This window comes from Tinamus guttatus, unplaced genomic scaffold (genome assembly GCF_059628265.1).
Source record: "Tinamus guttatus ecotype Peru unplaced genomic scaffold, ASM5962826v1 Tinamus_guttatus_pri_ptg000674l, whole genome shotgun sequence".
Lineage (NCBI taxonomy): Eukaryota > Metazoa > Chordata > Aves > Tinamiformes > Tinamidae > Tinamus > Tinamus guttatus.
The window spans coordinates 348,290-371,872 of record NW_028289208.1 but is presented as its reverse complement, the minus strand read 5'-3'; the positions used below and the strand labels follow the sequence as shown (position 1 = coordinate 371,872).

The 23,583-nt window shown below is 38.4% G+C and overlaps 1 protein-coding gene across 1 annotated transcript in view; it reads right to left on the bottom strand.

The window, feature by feature from the left end:
* Positions 1-3,001: 3,001 nt before the first annotated feature.
* Positions 3,002-23,583, bottom strand: part of LOC104566703 (transcription initiation factor TFIID subunit 4) — a 128,667-nt gene continuing 108,085 nt past the window's right edge. Inside the window, exon 15 of the mRNA XM_088536510.1 lies at positions 3,002-3,844. Coding sequence (XP_088392636.1) covers positions 3,677-3,844 — 168 coding nt within the window. The 3' untranslated portion in view covers positions 3,002-3,676. The remainder of the gene's footprint in view (positions 3,845-23,583) is intronic.

Below are 23,583 nucleotides of genomic sequence, written 5' to 3'. Positions count from 1 at the left end.
TTAGCATGATTGGGTCCTCAATAACTAATTCATATGTTAATCACTATTTTGTTTCTCCCACATTAATTTATAGAATACTGTTGTAGATGCTGAATTTTAATTAAACTCTTTTTTAGATGCATAAATATGGCCATACAGAACAAGGGACAGAGTATTAAATGGTCAACAATTCTTTAATGCCAAATGATTACAATTGGGCAAAAACAAAACTCCAAGTCTAAGATTAGTCCTTTCAAAAGTGATGAGCTGTACGAATAGCCAAGGTACAGTCTACGCAGAGGTCTCATTTTTGGAGAAACGATGGAGACCTGCCCTGTGGGTTTGCTCATCTTGGATACCCAAATCTCTCATGAAAATTTTAGCCTATATGTATTGGCCTGCTAATTTAGCAGAACAGTTGAGCAAATCTGTCTACTTTAAAAGAGTTGTAAAGTTATTTTATTTTGTGGTTTTATACTTGTATGACACTAAAGTTGCTAGGTATTGCCATATTGGAATATATGGCACAGCATTCACCTTTGTATGTAAGATATCTGTAGAATTGTATATTATACATTTAATATTGTAAAGAACTTAACGTATAATTGTCATGTATTTGTGTATGCACATTTCTTATACAGTACTTCATGCCATAAACATTTCTGTAAAGTAAAGGATCAAAAATAAGCAAGTAGGGTGGCACACTCACTGTATCTGCCATGGTGTTGGGACAGGCGAGAAGCGTTGGTTGCGTCTCCTCTGGCCTTCTGCTCCAGTCAGCTTGATGTAGCCCTGTCTTACAAAGAAGAGAAAAAAAAAAAAAAGGTTTTTTATTTATTACTTTGGTACATTGAGTTCACTATCAGTTCAGAATGTCCTCAATAATCCGTTCAGCTGCTTGGTCATTCCTATGTACACTTAGTCCCGCGCCCCACAGGGAGGGGAGGCTCTGCAGGGGGCTGTGCCCTGCGCTGGCTCTCGGCCAGGTGGTGCCAAGGTGACCAAAGTCACCAAGGCGGCGGCCGCGTCACCTCTGTGCCTAAAACACGGGCCCACGTCTGCCGTTCGCACCCGGGCGAAGCCTCCCCGGCACCAACGCGGCTGCAGCCGGCGAGCACCTCCGGAGGCACCTAGGAAGCCACGGGAGGCATTTGGGCTCCGCGGGGGCGTTTCCCCTCAGTTTGGGGTTTGCCATTTCCCCTCACAGCTCAGTAAAGCAGCCCCGGTGCTTAGGGCCGCTGGGCCAGGCGGCAGCGTCGCGGCCGGGGAGCCGCCGTGGAAACTCTGAGCCATGAGCTCCCGGCGGGAGCCGCAGCGCGGGCCGAGGCCAGCGGGACATGTGGAAACAATCACTTTGCTAAAAGAAATATGCCTTTAAAAAACAAAAAGTTAAGCTAGGACATGTTCTTTTAGTTAGTAACTTCAGGTCACTTATTTAAAGTTTATTACAGTTTTGTTTATATCTTTTTTACTTATTTCCCTATATTGTTAAGCAGCAATATCAGCAAACACTGATTTGAATTTTTACTTCTGGCCTTAAACAATAGCAGTGTAACTTAATTAAAGAACATTGCTCAGTGCCGCTAAAATGGGTTTTTAAATACCATCGAAACTCCAGTAAAACTGTGGTGTGCAGGAGGCCAATGTTTTCATTATGAAGGCCAAAAAGTAAACAAAGTTTGTTTTTTAACTTATTTTGATTGACCAAAATAGTTCCCGTTCTCTTGTGCGAGCACCGAAACTGTGGTTTACAGAACGCCCGTCTTCTCTAGCACTTTTCCCACAACTCTGTTACACCACTGTGCTCCCCAGCCTCAGAAAAAAAGTGAAAAGAGGAATGTTATGTTGTGCTTATTGGACTAAGCTGGTTTGGAAAAGCAACTGTTGAGTGCATTCATTCGCTGTATTAATAGCATCAAGGTTTGTTGACAATTTTATTAGATGTTTGACAAAGGATAAGAATCAGCACAACAAAACATTGAAGTATTTGGTTTTAATATTTCTTTGTGGGTACTCTGTTAATATTTTAATGCAAAATGTTTCTGAACAGTGCTTAAGAACTACAAGACAATGTGAAATTCATGTTTGATAAATTAATACTGTATGTCACTCGATGTGTTACTTTAGTAAATTGTTTTATTTCTTTACAAAATAAGTACAAATAAGGGAGTATGTTTTCACACAAATTGGGGGTATTTACGAGTATGTACAGAAATCATCAAAATAACGTAATTCTAATAAACACAAGGCCTTTATAAACAATATGTACAAATTATCAATACATTTAAAACATAATTTTACACTTCCTGGCCTTAAATACCTTATGAATAATCTTTTGGCTAAATAGCAGCAGTATAAATTTTCTTCTGCTTTTCATAAACCTTAAAAAATAATTAAAACTTTTGTTTTTAAAACTATTGGACAAATAGTTCTATTTGTGCTTTCGCTATGGTTTCCCATCAAAAAAAAAAAAATTGCCTCAAAAAAGTGGCAAGCATAACATAGTAAAAAATGAAAGATAAATAAGCAATGTCTCCCTTCCATGGTTACTGATAATACTGTTATTTTTGAAGTACAACTTGTGCCCACCTGCTTGCTTCGTATTCCTATCCCATTTAAAAGACTCACACTCCCTTTGCTTGGCTTTGGTGTGGGCCCCTTAAATTCCAATTCAGCAAAGCATTTAAAAAGCATTCATTCCTCCTTTAAGTACTTAAAACTACCCATATGCTCAGAGCCATGCACGTGTTTACGAGCCTCTCTGCACCGGAGTCCGCAGGTCCAGGGAGCCAGGGCAGGCGCCGACCGCGGCGCTCGCGACTCGGGCAAGCGCGGAGCCGGCCCCCAGGGACGTTAAAAATCCGTAGAGAATACTCTAAAATCTTTACTGAACAATACTCTTTTAAAACCATCATTAAACCATACTCTTCGCAATAAATAAATTAAGATATTTTTAGAAAATAAAACCCAACTTTGATTCATGTTACTCACCAGCTGCTACAAATGTGCAAAAGGTTGAATAGGTTTAGAAAACAACTGGAAGCTGGTCAAGGTAACTCAGCTGGGATCTGAATGCACAGATTTCACACACGTAGGATTTGGTTCAGCAAATGGCTCAGGAAATGAGCTGTGCAGTAAGAGCAAACATCCTAGATACATAAAAGTTGTGGGAGTGTGCAGTGGCTATTCTCTTAGCTGTGCAAAAAAATGCAATTTTAACTAATCTAAAATAACAACAGGTATCACCATGGCAAGTCAGTGGAAACAGCGCCAGTGAAACGTAAAGGAAATGAAACCCAGCACCATTAGTGAACGTAGAAGCTACCCCCATGGTTAGATCCCAGTGCTGTGAACCTGCCCCAGTCTGTCTCAGAGTGAGATGGTTTTTCACAAGCCTTTGCTGTCAGTCTTTCTGTTTGTATAATTTCCAACTAGTCTATTTTAACCGCATTCAAAGTGGCCAAATGGAGTAAGACTTGGAAATTGTTTATATTTGTGAATTTAACATTTTAAAACCTTTTGCACATTTTTTTTTTCTTTTTAACATAAAAGGAATTTATTGCATGTGTCTGACAATTTTGCAAAACAAACTACAGAAACATTGACTTCTGAAAAAAATAGAAGGCACATTAAAATGACAGCTTTTCAATGCAAACTGAGCTTCTGTAATGGAGAGATATCAGTACAATTCTTGGCTTTACTTAAGCAGAGCTCGATAGAGCAGGAGAGAATGGCTCGTTTCTCTTTCCTGTTCCATGTAGAAGATGAAGTCCCTGAGGTTTACGCGAGTTATTTTCTGCCGTGCATACTGCCTGGATGTAGGAGTCCCCAGGCCAGCCTGACTTCCACCAGACATCCCGAGGCCCTGCAAAGGAAACACAGCAAGGTCAGAGTCCTGAAATGGTAAAGAGTTTCCTCCTACTCTCAGGTTTACAGCTTCCAACTGCAGGATTATTTTAAGAAACTTAAACCAATTTTTGTGAACCTAATCCTGGAAGCACTGCATGGGACTTGGTCTATCCTGAGCCTCACCGAGTTACCCTGAGCAAAGGAACTCATGGGAGAATGCGCTGGTTAAGACGAGGCCTTCATTACAACCCGGCAAAAACACATCTGGGTAATTTTTCTGCTGCGGCCACGTTAACCATAGATGTATTTTATCATTAATTTCAAGAGCCTGTTTCAGAACAAGGACTACTTGCAAAAGATAAAGCCACCTTTAGTGTATCAAATGTATGTGCAATCCTATTCACCCCGGTCCCGCGTCCTGGGCCAGCTTTGGAGTGCGGCTGCGGCAGGAGCCGCGGCAGCTCCGCGGCCCGGGGCCCAGGTCGCTGTCCTGGACACTCCACCAGTGCTCACCGAGAGGGAGGAAATACACAGAAAACAGAAAAAAAAAAAAAAAAAACACAAGGAAGCCTCAGATATTGTTTGATGATACAGACAAACCTCAGTATTACATTTTTCTAAAGCCACACTAAATCTTTTATATATACATAGGTTCAAAGCTAGTAAGTAATCCTGGTCTCTCTCAATAAAAAAAGTCTCAGTTACTGATTAGCACCTGAGAAGACTCAGATCTGAGTATCTAGAAATGTAATGTACATAATTGACAGACTGTCTGCCATCTTGTTAAGTTTAGAATGGAAACCTGATACACTGATAAAGATTTTTTCCATCTTCAGGAAACCACTGCTTTTATTGACTAGTAACAAAATAAGATATTCTAACTCTGAAAAAAAATACATTTTAATCTGTAAAAAGATCTGAATTATTTTTCAAACACCAAAGACTTCTGGCAAATTTGTCAAAACTTAAACCCCCAAATTTACCTACCTACTACTGCTTTTAACAACCTACCTTTCTTTCTCCTGGAAGTGTATATTCTAAATGTATATTCTAGCAATTAAAAATATGGTTAGGCATAATTTACGGCTGGAGGATTGCAGTGGAAATACAATATATAGGGTATATTCTGCTTTAACACTGTTTTCTCTCTGCGTAGCAGTGAAGTTGGAGCTCGGCAGAGCCCGGCTCTCAGTTATTTCTCCTGTATCTGATCATTACCCGACAGCAGCGGGGCAAATCCTATTCTCTACTCTGCTATTCACAGTGCAGAAGGGCTTAATGCAGTGAGGAAGGCGGGTGAGCGAGGAGGTGAGCGAGGAAGGCCCAACCTTCGCAGCCTACAGCACTTGATCTTGGGGATTCTGTTCTCCAGAACGGAGTAGATTTTGTTAATAGATTAATTGATTTACCACCTAACCTCACCGCTCGCAGGAAGCACCGCTCGTGCTGCCGCTGAAAGGGCTGTTCATCCATGCTGGAGCCAGACATTCCCAATGCACGATCCGTATATTCAGTGGTGCTCAGAATTCACTCTTTATGCCAAAATACTTTTTGCATTCCTCAAAAAGTTTCATTTCAACACCTACCCTTTATGTTCCACAGGTCTGGAACAACATCCCACCTTACACTGCCTCTCACCTGCACTCCAACCACTCACCCATTTGCCAGGGCTGTTGCTGCTCTTTCCAGCTCTCTAAGGAAGCCCCATCCTTATTTATTTTAAATTAGCCTGACTCAAGGATAATTTTTTCCTTCTCAGTTTCCCGCATGGTGAATCTCTTCCTGCCCCAAATAACCCTTCTTCACTCAGATCCATGCTGATTAGTTCCTGAGCTCTGACCAATGGGCTAGTCAGAAATGTGGCCATATTAAACTCATGCCAAAAAACTCTTAAAAGAAAATGCTTACTAAATATTATTTGAAAAGCCGCTTAGTTTTCTAATATTTTCTTCCTATAGAACTATATCTTCAATGAGTTGAGGTACATGTACAGCAAATGCTCGGTATTTGTTGGACAAAGTAACTGAAGTAATGAAGATGAGAGAAATCCTATTCATTGCATTTATCGCTTGCAGTACTGAACTCTTGGGGAGGAGGAGCCTCATTTGTGTGGCTGGGATACTGAAGGGACATCCTAACCCGCCACTCAGCTGTGCACACTCCTAACAGAACAGTCACAGGGCAACTCTCTGTAATTCATTCTGTAACTCAGTTCTGCAAGGGGAAAAAAGCATGCGACTGATTTAAGCAAGCACAGAAGCACATCTTTACATTTACAGCACAATAATTTATATCATCAATATAACATCCAGTTTAAATTAAAGACAAATTTGCTTGGTCCTGCAATGTTCTTGGTGTTATTTGGCAATATTCTGTATGACAAGCACACTACTAAATGGCACTTTGTATATATATTATACACACACACACATATATATGTAGACACACACACATATATATGCATATATAGACACACACAAATACTGGCATAGTTAAAATTAATTGCCAAGAATAATGGAACTGAAGTAATACAGATTTGTCTTATGAAAAATCCCATTTTTTAATCAGCATGGCAGGCTTTTCATTAACACAAGCAAGTGCAATGTTGACTGTATCTATGGCAACTGACAAGAGTTACAAAGATAAAAGCTCTAATGAAACCATAAATGGGGGTAAACGGTTTACATCCTCTCCTTCCATGCCGGCCTCTCCCAAGCCCTTACCAAATCTCGCCCACTCAGACATCCGTACAAGCTTTCCTATCACTGAACCCCTATTTATAACCCAGGGGAATTTTAATTGACGTTCCAGACCAGGAGAACATTTACCATACAAGCCCTCTGCCTCGCGAGCTCCCACTGCAGCTTCCTCCTCCCTGCAGGTACTAACAGCACCACTCCAGCTCCCACAGCGCTCAGGGAAGCTGGAGGGACTTGCACTTATAGGGACTTACTTCAGTCAGGAGCTCCTGACTCCCTCTTTCTCCCTTCTGGCTCCCTCCATTATATATGATCAAAATTGCCCCAAAATTTGAAGGCTATTACCAAAGAGACTGACAGACACACCTCTTTCTTAAAAAAATAAAATAAACAAAAAGCAGCACACTTGAGGACCGAAATTTTTATGGACAAACTCCCCTACTGCTCAGAAAGTCAGAACATCTCCGCATGTTAAATTACACTAATTGCAGTAGCAGGTGTATGAAAATCAAACCAACTAACTTTCCAGAGCATGCTCTTCCTTGTGCTGCACAGCACTGCCTTCATGGAGCAAAGCAGCTCTAACAAATTATTCTGGTATTTATAATAGAGATTTCTAATCCTGAACAACTAAAGTATTTTTTTTTCCACAATTTTGAAAAACTTCAGCTTTTAAAGACATTGAATAATAGAACCATGGAAAAACAATGTGATATTCTTGCCAGGAAACATGAAGGTAAGGGCAAAGAGAAGACTGCATTTAATATTTTATCCAGCCTTCCTTCACCAGAAAACAATTCAGTGCTGACATCTCTCCTTTGAACATAGTCTTGAACTGTGGCTGTTGCTTCCCTGTGACCCAGAGAGGCAAGGCAATAAGGATAAAAGGTCTCTGGATTTCTTCCCGGGCTACATGGCACATCCTCGTGGCAGTCCTGCACTTCAAGCCAAAGTCTGAAAGTGGGAATCATACAGCAACTATTCAAAGTCAAGCTACCTACCTGTCTATCTATATTTAAAATATATATACACACATACACCTCTTCTGCTATTGCCAAATTAGAAACCACGGGGTTAAAAAAAAAAAAAAAAAAAAAAAAACACACACACACTATTTGCTGTATTTTTACCTAAGAAAGTGGCCTCAGAAACAGTGAGTAAAAAGACTTGGCTCATTTTGATACAGAAAGAAAACACATATGAAGCATAAATGTCAGGAATTTTGTGAACTCAAGACAAGTGGAAAAATAGAGTACATATTAATGTCCTTATAAATAAGAGGTCATGCATCACAAGAAATATTGTGGGTATATTTGGCAGCAATAATGTTTACTTGCATAAAGTGCTATTAGATCTTTGGCTGAAAGGTACTTTTACATTAAAAACAGGTATAATATTATGTCCGATTAGTTTTTCTACATAATTTAGGATTTAATCCAGTACTTACTGAAAGTAACAGTAATTTTCATTTCACATTTCACTGATATGAATGAGAGCCAAAACATCCTTAAATTACTATTCTCATTAAGTACAGAAAAGTAAATAATAACTGTTTGTCAGCACCTAAAAGATTAGCAGTATTGCATGAAATATAATTATATTTACAAAAAAAAGACTTAGCCTGCACAATATGGTAGCTTCATAAATGTCTTTAGAAAGATACATGAACAAAAGCTGTCATTTAGGCTTTCAGATCAGCCACATTTGTAAGGAGGATTACATATTCTTTCTTAGAAGCTAGTTATTTTCATTCACAAACATTTTTTATCCTATACTTTTTTAGTGCAACTGTTCCTACAGACTCTATTTTGGCAGGCGTTCCTTGCTACACCCTCTTGGATGCAAATGCATCTTATTTCCCCTGGGCACATAAACACACACCTCACCCTGCAGACAAACATCAGAAAAACTGATTTGCACAAGTATTTACAAGTACTTCAAATACCAGCACAATTGCAACATTTCAAAGACAGCATGCAGTAATTTTTATATTAAGAAATAATAAGAGGAAGGTAAATCATACGAAGACATGGATACAGTGAAAAATATTTCTTTAGATGGGATCACTTCAGTTTATAATTACATGATGTTACTTCAACCCAAGAAGTGGGCTGCCATTACAAAAGGAATGCTTTATATGTACTCGCTCTTTGCCTTTATTATGCTAAGCGAAGGCGCATATGCAAGTACCATTATAATTGAAAACCTGCTTTGTAAAACAACATCGCACCAAAAACTTCCAGCTGAAAGAATCCAGCAGCTATTATCAGCCTGGCCACCTATTCTCTCTTCCCAGAGAACATTTCCCCCACCAAAGCTGGCTAAGAGCACTGGCAAAAAGCTGGTTGTGCAACATTTCAGTGAGAAATAACCCGAGAAGAAGAGAAATCCGCCTGCATGGACATAAGTAACGCAGAATATGTGCAAGGCAGACATGGATTTTTCATTTACCTGCTCAAGGGACCTAGGTGTTCCACTGCCCAATCCTCAACACGTTGTTCTCAGGAAGAAATCAGACTGCAAATAATTTCAATTCCTTAATTCATCTATGCAGATCTCTGCACAATTACGGCATTAATACGGAAAGGAAACGTGAGTTGTTCCTGTGCAGACACACTGCTCTGCACTGAGCTAAGGCTTCCAAGCTCTCAGAGACCTTTTGGATCCCTCACAGCTCGCTCTCTCTGCCATGCAAACCAGCACCCAAACCCTTTACCACCCCCTGCCGCGTGCTCTGGCCTGGCTGGGTGCTGCTGTCCCCAGGCCTTCAGCTATTTTATTCCCGGGCCAGCTCTTCACGGCAGCTACAGAGCTCGCCAAGATCGCGCTCCACAAGCATCCCGCACCCACCACAACCCACTGCCTTACCTGGACTTAAAAGCAATGAGAATTTGACCTGATTAAGAACTCTCGAGTTTGGACTGCATTCTTGCCATGGTAATTATAAATGAATATTCTATTTATCCTGTTTCCATCATACACACATATTTTCATTTTACTTGGAATGCTTCTCCCATGCTTTTCAAATGTTTAATCAAGTGCTGCTCCCTTTGAAATACTAATCCTGCCAAAATTTTTATTGTTCTTTTTTTAAGTATTGTGGAGCTTTTCCCTTCTCAGCTTTTAGTGTTAGCATGACTTTTTTTTTTTTTTTAAAGTACTTGCCCACCTTCCTCCAATGCAATTATGTTCCTATATTCTATCCCTATACTCTCTCTCATTGGGAGACAAGAAATGTCAAATCAACTTTGGGAGAAGTTCTACATAGATCAACTAACAGGATGCACATTTTTCTTGAATCATTTTTGACTCTCGTCTGATTTTCTTTTTTTTTTTGGTCTTACTCTTTGATATTCATTCAACACTATCTCAGTTTTACATAGTGGGTGGCCCTTTCTTTTATAGCCTGTATCTTTGCGACTTTCATTTAACCAGAAACTTAAAATAATTAAAGTGTTCTTGACATTCATCAGTCTCCAGACACATAGAACTGTAAAATTCTATAGTTTCACTCTCTAATTAAAATATTCATAACTGCTAGCCAGTAAAGATTGTGGTTTTGGCCCATTTCTTGCTGAGGACATGCTGAGCTGTAGGGGACAGGGTAACTGTAGGGGACTAGATTCGTTTGTAGCTCTTTTTGATGAAGAAAAAAATGTACCAAGAAACGTGTCTTGAACCCCTGCAAGAGCTAGTGATAACTCACCTACTGAAGGTGAGACCCAGATATCATATAGCTGCTTCATATACAGCAAGTCTTCCGGTAGAAGGGTTGGAGAGAGAGAGACAGAGAGAAAAGTATCTAAATTCTTAATATTTGTGAAAAAAGAATCTTTACAAATGTGAACTCTAAATGCAAAATCGCTTTCTCAGATCTTGAGAGCATGAATTGCCCTCATTCATCTCAACTGACTCTCGGTTCTAAAGCTTAATTATGATGTATAACACCCAGACTTTAAAATAATTATGTTTGCAACTGTGGGCCATCTTGTGCATTCCCAGCAATTGTGCAAGTGCCAATCAAGGGACTTTATGCACCACTTGCCAAACAGAGGGCAAAGAGAGCCACAGATACACCAGCTCGTGGCACATTTTATTCCAGTGTAAAATTTGTTAGCAGATTAGTTGCAGTCTATGAACAGTAGTATAAACCTTTCCCTATAATTACCAGAGGCTCCTCTGTGGATTGAGGGTGGTATATGGCCGTAATTTGTACACCCAGCCCATTAAATAAAACAAAACAAAGCAGGCAATGCGGTTATCTCCCAATTGAGTGGCAATAAAATTAAGCCTTAAATGCTAATATCTTCAGCTTGCAGGATAAACACATTGTCAGAAAACAGTCCAGTGTACAGGAAATAAGACGTTAACATTTGTAAATAAAGCATAGAGGGCAGTTAACACTCTTCCTATTACTGGAGATAGCAAGGAATATAATTAAGTCCTCCTGTATTTCAGACATCAGGGAGAGATGATAGAATTCAGCAGGGAGAAGTCTCTGGTCTGAATCATTCAGCCACTCATTTCTTGTTTTCTTAAAATTTATGTTTTTTACAATTAATTTTCACTCTCAAAACTTTTTAATTTGGTGGTTGTATAGAATTTCCCTTTCCTCCAAAAAGTTAAACCATACTGGCGCAAATTGCTTGTGGAAGAACGGCTCCAGCAAGGAAACAAGGTGGGGTTTCTTTCCTATAGACATAAGTTTATACGAGACAGGAATGGGGATGGCTGGTACAGCTGGATAGGATAAAGCAGATCAGATTGAAATAAATGCTTTCCATGATGAAAAAGCTTCTTTTAAAGTTTTACAGGTATTACATGTAAGCATTTTCAACCATGAGAAAACATAGATTTTCACCTATTTCCATAAAGCCCTAATTCAATACTGTGAAGTTTCTCCTTCTACATTATGTCTTTTGCATACTATGGTCAGTTTGTTTAACATGCTTTCCTGTTTCTCAGGTCCTTCCTTTTCCAAGCAACAAACATTTTAAATTATCTTCAACATAGCCAACAACAAAGAATAACTCTTGGACTTCGAGGCCTTTCCTTGGAAAGGAGGGACCCACATGTTTTGTAAAATTAACTCTTTCGCACTCTAACTCACAATTATCCCAGATCCATCTCTTTTTTATGCAATATAAAAACTTTCAAGAAGATCCATGAACTGAATGTATCTTGGTGTAACAAAAACATGATTGAGCAATGCATATCGATATGTAAAAAACACATCTCTCTCCTGCTTCCAGGTGATCACAGAGCAGATATGGTGAGGTACAAAAGCATGTTTTTCAGATCTCAACCTCTACTCTTAGTTATCTCTAACTTCTCCTCTTTACTACTCTGATAAGACTGAATAACATCCTCACTACTCAAAACAAGATTAACTAACAAGTTTAGTATCATAGCTCTGTCATCACCTTTGCTTTACTGGAAAAGGATATTATGATATATAGCTATTAATGATTCCAAATAAAGACACATCTAGATAGCCAAAATCTAAGGCTCCATTAGCAACAACTCAAAATAAAATGGGTATTATAATATATAATGTATAAGATAGACACAAACCCACATGATACCATGAATCATCTGATTCATACTGAGCACCTATTACTATCAGCTCCCGATAGCTGACAAGAATCTATATATAAACTGACATGTCTCATATATCTAATATATATCTAATTTCCCCAAATAAAAGGATGTGTACACACACACACACACACACACACACACACACACACACAGAAAAGGTTGCAGCTATAAAAAACACACATTTCTGGAAGCACTAGCCCAAACGGGGGACTCGTGCTGGGATGCTCTTTGGGCAAGCTGAACAAAAGGCAGCGGCGTGGGAGCTCTCTGGTCTCTTTGACAGGAGCTGGCACAACCCATCAACAGCAACATGAGAACCCAACCAGATGACGGAAGAGGGCAACGGAGCAGACAGAACCAAATGTACACGTGCACACACACTGGAGAAGATTAGTGAATTAATTAGAGAGGCAAGTGAAAAAATCACATGGTATTTGGAATGCACACAGTAGTATGGAATGATGCTACTGGCCTATTTTTACCATTGGCAATAAGATACGAGGAGCAGCTAGCTGTAGTAGAAGCAAGTGCATTATGATACAACACAACATGAGCATTATAAAATGCGAGATGAATCTCAAGCCCAGAGGCTCTTTAGCACCACTCCAAATCACAACTCTCTGCCTTCATTTTTCTTCTTTGCTACCATTCCACTTCTTCTTCCAGTACTTCTGACTTGACTAACCCTTTTTTCTCTTTCTAATCTTCTATTTTCGTGGTACCACATCAGATTCTTTAAGAAGTATCTGAATAATAACAGCAGAAATTATAGATCAAAAGTCAGATGTTCAAAAGTACTCTAATCCACTGAAGCCTCCATTGTTTTCAGTGAGAAATTTAATACAGCATTGGCACCTTAATAAGACAGCATGCTTAGTAAGACAGATAGCTCTTCTGAAAATCTGGCCTCTGAAAAATAGTTGTAAAAATCATAAATCAAATCATAAACTGTTTTTAATAGTCTGAATACAAGTGCATTTTTAAAATTATATTTCCCCCATAAATACAAATGTAATTAGCCCCCCAAAATTCCTAAAGGACAAAGCTCAGTTCAGCTTTTGCAGAATTAGAGAAAATACATTTTCATATTAGGTCTATTCTTTTTCTTTCCCTTTTTTTTGGAATACTGAGTTCTGCTGTCCAGCTCAACCAATTATAGGTTTTTCATTGATCTGGTCTGAAATTACCAAAACATATTTTTGGGCATATAGAAGAGCTTTTCTTGTCTTTCTGAAAAACTAAATTAGGATCACTGATATTTCCACACAGTATACATAATGTGCTACCTGAACGTGTGCTACAGTAACATATGGTACAGTAGGTTATAACTATTTTACCATCTGTTCTATGTGAACTCTAACCTTGATAATCCCATATCAGTTTTTTCCACTAACTACTACAATTTTCAGATCTTGGCTTCTACTTACCCTTTTAAAATTAAATTGCAGCAAAATGGATGGCTGGATTAATGTGTTACTCTTCAGAAGCCTTCACTGCTCCCCAGGTGATACGATTTGGTCAGGGTTTTAAACGAAAAAGTTCCTTCAAAACTACAAGTCTTTTTTTTATATCAGTTAATAAAAGAAATCTGTGATCAGAACCTTTACTCTGAAAACAAAACAAAACAAAACCTGCTCCCATTCTTTACATATTCATTAAAACGTACTTGTTCCTGTTAACGCTCTTATTTAGGGAAGTGTATCTTCACCAGTGGAATTACAGGGGACTTGATGCTTCCCAAGAGCAAAGTAATTTTTAGCAAAGTTCCCCACAAACTGCTTGACTCAGTCTTTACCTAACCAAGTCATCCTATAAATTAAACTAGGTCTAATTCTGTTTTTGCACAAACAGCAAGATTTCTATAACATCTAACCAACTTGGTACTCTGAATCACTCACAAAAATTAAATAATGAAAAGTATCATATTGAAAAATATTATTTTCATGGCATTAACTGTAAGTTCTCCCAAAGTTGCAAGCTCTGGAGAGATTCTGTAAATCAAGAGAGGAAGTTTGAAAGGGTTTGTATCTTGGCTTATATTCCATGTAATCAAGTTTTATTTTCATATGGGTGTTGGAGTTTGAAAGCCTATGCCTTAATTCTAGGGATTTCTAGGCAGCTCATCTGGGATACTTCATTTAAATTTAATGTCTGTCTTGTTTACAAAAAAAAATGCTCAAAGAATAGCTACACAGTAATTAAAATCCATGAAGGACTGTGACCTTAGTAATAATGGTTTACACATAACCTTACAAAACTACTGCATGCACACACATATAAGACAAATATATATTTAATAAAAACTCATGATATCCACAAGATATGCACCTGTTTTACTATTTGTAAATAAAGCAACAGCACTTGACACAACTAGTTCTTATGATGGATGATACTGGAGAAAAAATCAAATATGATTATCGCCAATTACTAATCTACAATATCTAGGTTCAGATCAAAATATTAAATCATAACAGCTCAGTAAACTCAGCTCAGTCATTATCAACTGAACCAAACTGTAATATCTACATAATGAAAACTGTACATTTATAAAATAATACCTTTGTTAAATGACTTGAACTTACAAAAGGAGTATCATTCATTCTCATTAAAGAGATTTGTATCTTCTGTTTCAAAGTACAGTATTGCTTCTACTAACATTCATTTCCTTTTGATTTCTCTTTAGTATCTGAACAAAAGGGAAATTGAATTTTTTTTCAATGTGTGAAGAAATCAGTTCATGAGATGTAATTTTGCTTTTTCACACACGACTAGCTTAAATATGTTATTCAATGTTATCTTGAGGCACAAATATAGGGCATGTATGTTAGAAAAGTCAAAACTACATGCTACTCTGCTATCCCAAATGTCTTAAAATATGCAACTGAAGGACATCACAGAAACTATAGTTTCATTACATTGAACTATAGCCGTAACTAGGGCCCTACTACACAAATAACATGTAGCCACTGAATATACACATATAATTCCATACATGCTTCCAAGCACCCAAAGACATCTATATTTTATATCTGCGTTTGAGGAAAGAGAGAAGTACTTGTTTTCTTTTGGAGTTTATGCTTGAACAGCCTCTTCCTTCCTGACACAATGCAAGAGAAATAAAATCTTTAACGGATAAGAGCTAGAGTTTATGCTTCACTCTTCCTCTCCAAATGCAGGAGGACATTAGCTTACACGCACGCACACACACACACACACACTTCTCTTTTGCATTCAAATATTTCTACCTCTGCATAAAAATGACTTGCATTATGCAGTCTCACAGGCTTTCCTAGGTTGGCACCCCAGCAGCATAATCCTCATTCACAAAACAAAAACATCTAATTACCCCAGCTGCATAATTCATTGGCCCATAAATAAAAGTTGGCCAACCCATGATCTTATCTGACAGCCTCTACGGAGCATGTGTGAGGCTCGCGCCGCCGGAGCTGCATCCATCAGGGCTGGCGGCAGCATCCGTGAGCTCTGCTGCCCGGCACCGGGCGCTCCGTAAGGGAAGAGGAAAGGCCTCCACGTTGCAGCCGGGAACTTTAACCTTCCCGAGCAGTTGGTCCTGTCTGTGGTTGCTCGGTCTGGTTCGAGGTGAATCACTGCACTGGATGTTTCTATCAGAGCCGTGCTCCTCCAGCGCCCCAACGCCAATGAGCCACCTGCACTCTGTGATTAAGTGAATTCCAGGAATAAAGAAGAGGAGCAAATACTTCAACTGCCAATACTCTAAGTATATACCAAACATTGCTTGCAATCGTATTGAGACTGTAATTTGAAAATCAGATGACAAAGCTGAAACACTGTTATTGAATATTCCATACTTTGCATGTATTTTTCATACAATGTTGATGAAAAACTATGTAAATTCTCACTATTCTGGCAAAGTTCCCAACAGCAACAGAAATCTTTTGAACATTGTCTACAGAAAGTGTCTACAGGTCTTCCTCTTATTGCTTTTGTTTGTTTTAATTTGCCAGAGTTGTTGTTATGTTCTACCAAACCTTAGAAAAACAGCATTCTGTTTTTTGGCTTCATGATCAGATATCTAAGATTCACCGAACTATAAACAAAGACGATCACATGGGCTACGCAAACCACTGTTACTGTCTCACATGAATTTCAAATGGAAAGCCATCTTTTTTTAAGAAAAATATATGGATTGGGTTCTAATAGGTAACATTTCACCACATAATAAAGACTAAATCAGAAAACATTTCAATTTTCAACAATGTTTTCACTCTGCATTATAACAGCCCTGAGTGGCAGAGACTCTTGAACCCAGTGGCTAAGGCACTATTCATCTTTCATGTCCCAGATCCAGGCTGCAACCACTAGGCAATAGACTCACTTTCTCACTAGAAATGTCATCTTGGAGCCGAGAAACCTTCTTGACAAATATGTTTTTGAAACAGATGTATTTTTGCTAAACATTTTATCTTTGACAAAAATGCATTTTGACAGAGAAAGTTTCATTGCAATTTTTTTCACCGGCTCTAATATCAAGAATATAGAATTGCAGGGCCGAACTGGGGCCATTTGCCCCAACCACACCTTCCTTATGGAGCAAAGGTCCCACTGGTGACATCAATGGCTTTTTCTGTAGCTACAGCACACAAAAACCTACGTCAACTATCCATTTCTCTGTCCTGATTTACCTGCCTTAAAGTGTTTAGTCTCAAACAATAAGCTACAGGTCCTCCCTTCCCTTCACTGGGGCGCTAAGAGGGGAACCTCTCACCTACCTCTCACCCTCCCAAGCAGGTCTTCACATCTATGTTGGAATGGCTATGTCATATACCTAATAGTAATTAACAACAGAAATGTTTAGAATAAATGAGTAAGGACAGGGCATTTGAAAAAGAGTTAACAGATGTCCTTAACATTGCTGCTGGCCTAATAACATTGCTGCAGTAATTTATTTGATGTGGAGTTTATTTAGCTGCTGCAAACATATAGGGTTATAATAATCATAAGCAGGTTGCATTAAGCACAGTACATCTTGGATGTATAACACAGTGTTAAAAATAATCTCAGAAATGGTATGCCTTGAAGATATTATATGCACAATATCTTCTACAATCTGATTGTGAAAAGCTAGCCAGAAAGCATCTTTCAGACTTTAAAATGATTTTAAAAAAATAAAAATCAAGAGTTCTTTTAAAGATAATTTTGCCTATATTTTGTGATAGCAAACAGATTCAATTCAAACATCAGATCCTGGCATACTTCAGTAAGCTATCAGCACAGCAGTGCTGCCTTTTTTTCCTTTGAAAAATGAAAGAATTAAATTCAAAACAAACAACTTCAATTTAACACCAAACTACAGGATAACCAATCTTAAAAATGTCAAATTGTAATGGATCTTAATACCCATAAAAACACAAAAATAGTGGCATTGTTCCTTGGTAATGCATAGCAACCTTACAGAATTTCAGTGAAGGAGAAAGAAGGGAAAAACACCTTATTACTTCTAACTCCTGCGAGCCATTTTGGTCTCCAAAGGTTTTAGACTGCCTGAGGCCATGTGTCTGCAGTGTTTCGGGAAATGACTTGCCTTCGCACGAACACTGCTATGTTCTGCAGCACTGCTGCCCCCCAGCATCCCCGCTCAATTTCTGTTTAACTCTTCCTTACCTGCATCAGCCTTTTCCCCCCTTTTTTTTGCAGCAAGATTTCAGAAGGGTTTTGCTTAAAAAAAAAAACAAGCAAAATCAAAAACATACATCCCCTCACAAAAACACAAACCAAAAAAGCTCTCTGCTTTTTCTGACAAGGTTCCCAAAAATAAATGAGAGCAGGATTTATCTCCATATATCTTTGAAAGGAAACAGAAATCAATTTAAAGCTGAAATACTGGAAAACAAAACTAGTTTAGCTAGCTAGCTTCAGAGAGCTTTGAAGTTTGCCATTGCTCAAGTGGTTGTCTATTTTACTTATGTTAACTAAGAATAGCTAGAAAAAACAAACAAACAAAAGAAATCAACACCCTTGGAGAGACCAGAATGGCACTACTAAAATTCTTCACCTATCACTGTATTTAGATTTTTAATTACACTCTAAACACCACATTATAGGCTACGATTAATTCTCTGGCCAAGGCCTCATTACTGTTAACTAATTTAACACTTAACAGCAGCGTATTAAAGGTAATAGCATATATCCCATTTGATGTAGAGGAAAAGAAAGATTTACTCCTCTTTATGATTTTTTAAACTCACTTTAGAAAAATGTTCTGTGTTTCTGTCTTTTCTCTGTAAAAAAATCAAGACGATGCACTGCAAGCTATTTTGCTAGATAGGCTTTTTTTATAAATCTCTAGAAAATTCTTAGCCAAGATCACTACTGATTGACTCAAAATATGACAGTGTATGAGGCTACTAAAATATTCTGTTCATCTCAGAGGTTGAGTAAGCAGCTCTAACTAAGAGGAAAATCAATATAATACTTCACACTGAGGAAGAAAATGGAAAATAGTTTAGCAGTTAAGTGGTTAATGCAATTCCTAAGTGTTCAGCAATCATTGCAATTTAGTGCCATTTCGATTATTACACAATAAACAGACCATGTTGTCTGGAAGCAAATTTTTATGAGTATAGCTGAAGGGGTTGCAACTTATTTAGCTGCTGAAACTCTAAGGGAAAGAACATTTCTGAATGCTAACACTACAGATCAGAAATATACAGGTACACTAGAAAGGTTATTTTTAGGTCACTACTATGGTAACTAACCACACTGACCTTTAAAATTAGTATGCAGTTCAAGAAAAATGAAGTTCAGTAAAATGTTCCTTACACAGGATCACTTTAATAAATGACATTGCACATCCTTACAGGAGAATATGTTGTCGCTTTTTGCAGTTATTAATTTTAGTTGTGTAACACAGTAACATAATATGATGTATAACAATGCAGAACTAACTAGAAAAAACATGGAAACATTCCAAAAACTGATTAAGCTACCATAAATTTATGTTTAAAGAAAACCTTTTTAAGTTTATAGGAAGAACTATATTTATTTTTGCAGAACAAAATAAAACAGCTAACTGAAGAAGGTTAGTTTTCATACAACATGAAGATATGGAAACATTCAGAATAGGTATAGTTAAAATAATTTGACCAAATATTTTTAAATTCTGAATTTTAAGTGGTTGCAAAAGAGATGCTTTCAAAAGCAAATCCAGATCTGCAACTGATGAATTCAAAGACAGAGAGGCAAAAATTAGGCTCAGGGTAGGTAAGATAAGTAGGGGAGATTAAGAGTATTTGGTTGGTGGCAGAGGGAACTCAATACAGGAAACAGTATTTTGAATGAAAGAAGCATTTAAATCCAGTGTAATAACATTTACTTAGACAAATCTTTTGGTAGAATCACATCCTCAGCAAATAATAGATTAGGTGTTCTACAACTCCATCATTCCATTACCTAAGATACGGAAATTAAAATTTGGCTGGCTGTTCATCGAAACCACTACTTAAAAAAACTAAAATCAGAAAGCAAACACATATTAACAAGTAGTATTCCCATCCTTGGAAAAATGTAATTTACTCTGTCAACATAAAGTCACCAGAGAACACAAATGTTCTAATTGGACTAAGATGGGTCTTAGCCATGTTTAGGACAGTCTATAACACTATATAAAGTGATGGATAGAAAACCACAGAAGTATAATACATGCATTAACATTTTAATCTGGGTTATACTGTGACATTTTTCAAATGTTGGTTCTTCCGTAAGAACAATAATAATAAAATAAATAGCAAAATGTCTGCATTTTTCCATGACTCAATATGCTTCTGAGTAACATTGCTCTTGAAGTGACTTTTAAACACCCGTGTCACAATTTCTATGAAAAAGGAGGAAAAAAAAAAATCTCTACAACTAGTGGTATTCTGGGTCATCAGCACAGATTTCCTGTGAAGGTGAACGTTATATCCACACCCCTGCAGTGGTCCCCGGCAGGACACATGGATGGATACCGAGGAATCAATCAACAGCTATCTCTACCCTTAAGTCCCACCTGACAAGGTGCTCTCCTACTCTCCTACAACCTACGTAGGTTGTACTAAGGCACAGCAAGGGAGAGGCTCAATTGGCTCTCTAGTCCCCCGCCTCTGCCCTTGCCCCCTCAAAAAAGGATGATCAGCTATTACTAATATCCTCATTTAATGAATGGAGAGCTCAGGCCACCAAATCAAGCCAACGAGTCGAGTTCCTGAGGCCTACAGTGACTCTGCAACCTATTGCAAGTGCATCCAAACCTGCAAAGAGGGCTACAACCACTGATAGGAGTGGAAATGGTTTCCATTTAACACTTTCCATGCTTCAAATTCACTAAGAAAGCCCCCAAATGATGCATCAAATCTGTCTAACTTCTAACCAAGCATACATGGGGCAAGCTCATTCCTCCATTGCTGCTAATGGAGCTATACAAGCAGCTGTATTCTTTTTCTACCTAATTAATACTTAAAGTAGCTTCCCTTACAAAAACATATTTGAGCAGCTAATAATCATGGAGCAGCATGGTAACAGCACCTTGTTTCCAAAACATAAAGTAAACCTTAAACTTGACTCTTCCACAAATTTTAAAGCTACCAGTCTATGTACCCCACCGTTCGATGTGGTAATTCTGCTGACAGTAAATAATCAAAATTGTCATTTTTTGAAAGCCAACCAAGATTCTGAGCATTTTTCTTGATACCTTTTCAGCCAAAATTGCTTATAGCTGTTGGCTTATTTTTGGAATGGAAGATCGTAAACGTGCCAGCAAGATGAGAATGCTAAGCAGGAACAGAAGAAGCTAACACAACAGGTAGACTGCCTGCATGGAAACATTTTCCACAAAATCAGAGGCTTTCTCATCAGGAAAGATGACAAGTGAAGTTGTCCATGCCGGTGTACTACATATTCAATCTCCACGTTTATGTTATAATAGGTCCAGGTTCTGATGGTTTGTTTTTCATCTTGTTCCCTGACTATCTTTTATATAAAAGAATTAACCTTATCACAGAATATTAGAAAGAAAAATTTGAAATAAAATTGTGTTTAAAATAGAAGAAATTTAAGGTTAATATAAATAGTAATTATGAAATAAGGTTTCACCAATATTATGTATTCTGGCCTGAGATAGTAAGAGAAACAAAAAGCAGCAATAATTACTGCCTGACACTAGTAAAAATGCTAGTGAGTAACTATGAAGATTTAATATAAAAATACAGATTTTACTGTAACACCATAGCCACATACCAGTATTGAGTTTCAAAAGAAGCTACTAATTCAAAGGATACAGAAAAGAGGGATTTTGTGCTTATAAATATATATTCTCTTCATCTATTCAGTGTGGAAATTTATTTAAAATACAATAAAATGACAAGCAAGTCTAAAGACTAAATACAAAAATCTAAGATGTCAAATGTACAAACTTTTTAACTCTGCAGTTTTTATTTTATTATTAGATGCTATTCCTAACTTGTTAAAATTGATCAAATAGAAAGCTGCGAATAGAGAAAAAATTAAGCCAACTCGAAAAGTGTGACTTGGATTTAATATTTTATAATTGCCAAGGGACATACTGAGATCAATGAATTTTTGCCCGAGATGAACGTCAGAAAGAGATGTACTTCAGTCTTTTAGGGAACATTGGTCTATTTAATTCTTGTGTCTGATGCATGTGAAATATGCCTGTCTTGGCCTTCTTTCTCGCCTCGAGGCCATGCTCGAGGCAGACATTACCACTTTTAATAGGCCGCCATCTGAGGAATGGCAAGGGATCCAATAACCCATCGACTCTAATGGATTTGCCTGTTTATTCACTTACACCTTTTTTTGCAGCTAATTTTAGTTTTGCATGCTGAGTTGTTTCACTTTAAATTAAATGAATAGAAACAAAGGGAAGAAGACTGTGCAGCTAATAAACCATGATTATTTTCGAAGTTCTTCGCAACAGGATCCTCCATACGCTAAGGTGTTTCACTGGAGAATAGATTCACTGCTGTGTTTTTCCACTTGTTGTCAAAATTAACAAAGCTCCTTTTAAATTTAGTGAGACAAAAAGTAGGTTATTATAAACCCTTGCTTATAATGTACTAATGATTTGTAGCAGGCTGCAAATCATTATGAGGGTCATGAGCATCTTCAAAGACTAGTACAGGTAAAGTTAATGATTAAACCTTATTAGCACCAACAAAAATTGTGTAAAATTTAATCTAGCTCTTTACATATACTTTGAAGAGTGCATGCAATACTTAATACATTACCTTTAAACCAAATGGAGTCTGTTGAGATACAGGGAACTCTGAGAAATAAAAATTCCCAGTGCATTTTATCTTTAGGAAAAATATATATTAGACAATAAAAAAATATTAGGAGGTATAATCATTTCCATTGCATATTTTGTTTCTCTAAAGGTCCCTGTCCCCTTCTTGAGGGGACAGTCCCACTCGCTGGCATTCTGCAAAGCTGCTCTTCACCAGCGGCTCCCTCAAGAGCTGCCATCTAGGTGACTTGCTCCTGGTGTGTCCCCTCACCTGGGGACCAGCCCTGCGAGCCTTGGCCTGAGCATGGTCTTCAGGAGGTGCCAAAGCCACATTTTGTCCACATGGGCTTGCTCACTCCAGGCTCCCTGAGGCGAGAGGTGGCCAAGGCCCAGGTCCACCCACCCACAAGTGGCCATTCTGCGGGACCCTGGTGCTCACCCCTCGTGCTGCCTGCCTGCACCCGGTGCCTCCAGAGCCCTTCCCAAGCTGCAGCACGTATGCACGGCAGCCCGAAACCACGTTTTTTATGACATGGAAGTAATAGGGCTCCTGCTTCAGGAGGGGGCAGAGTCAGCTCCGTCGCAGAGATAATCAAAACACAGAGCCTCTGGAGCCATGGAAAAACACCGTGGGACCCTGCCAACACCCAGAGCCTCCTATTTTAGCAGTTTAAACAACTTTTTCTTTTCTGTAGTCAAATCAAAGCCACTGCATAAAATACAACAACATTTGCTGATTTGTTCCCTCCTCGATGCAGAAACCTGAACATGCAACAGCTCTAAAAGGCAGCAATACACTGTGTGGTTTGCTCACCAAACTGCAGGAACCTGGCTACCGAAAAGCAGCACTAAGAGCCAAGATAATATAGCCAAATTAAGAGCCCACCAGCGAGCCCCTCTGCGCTGCTGCCACCAGCAGCGAGAGCAGGGACGCACGCGAGGGTGCGGAAAGGCTCCCGCCAGGCCAGGGGAGACCACACATCCCTTCACTTAGAAAATCTCATGCTTCTGCTCCTGTAGTAAGAAATAAATTTTACATCATTTTATGGCTCTTTATCTGCAGAGAGAAACAGATTAGAAAAAAAAAAGGACCTCTATCATCTAGAAGGTAGCCACAATGATACAAATTCCTAACACGAAATAGAAGCAGTTACAAGAAATTTGCCCCCCTCCCCTTTTTTTTTCCTTCTCTAG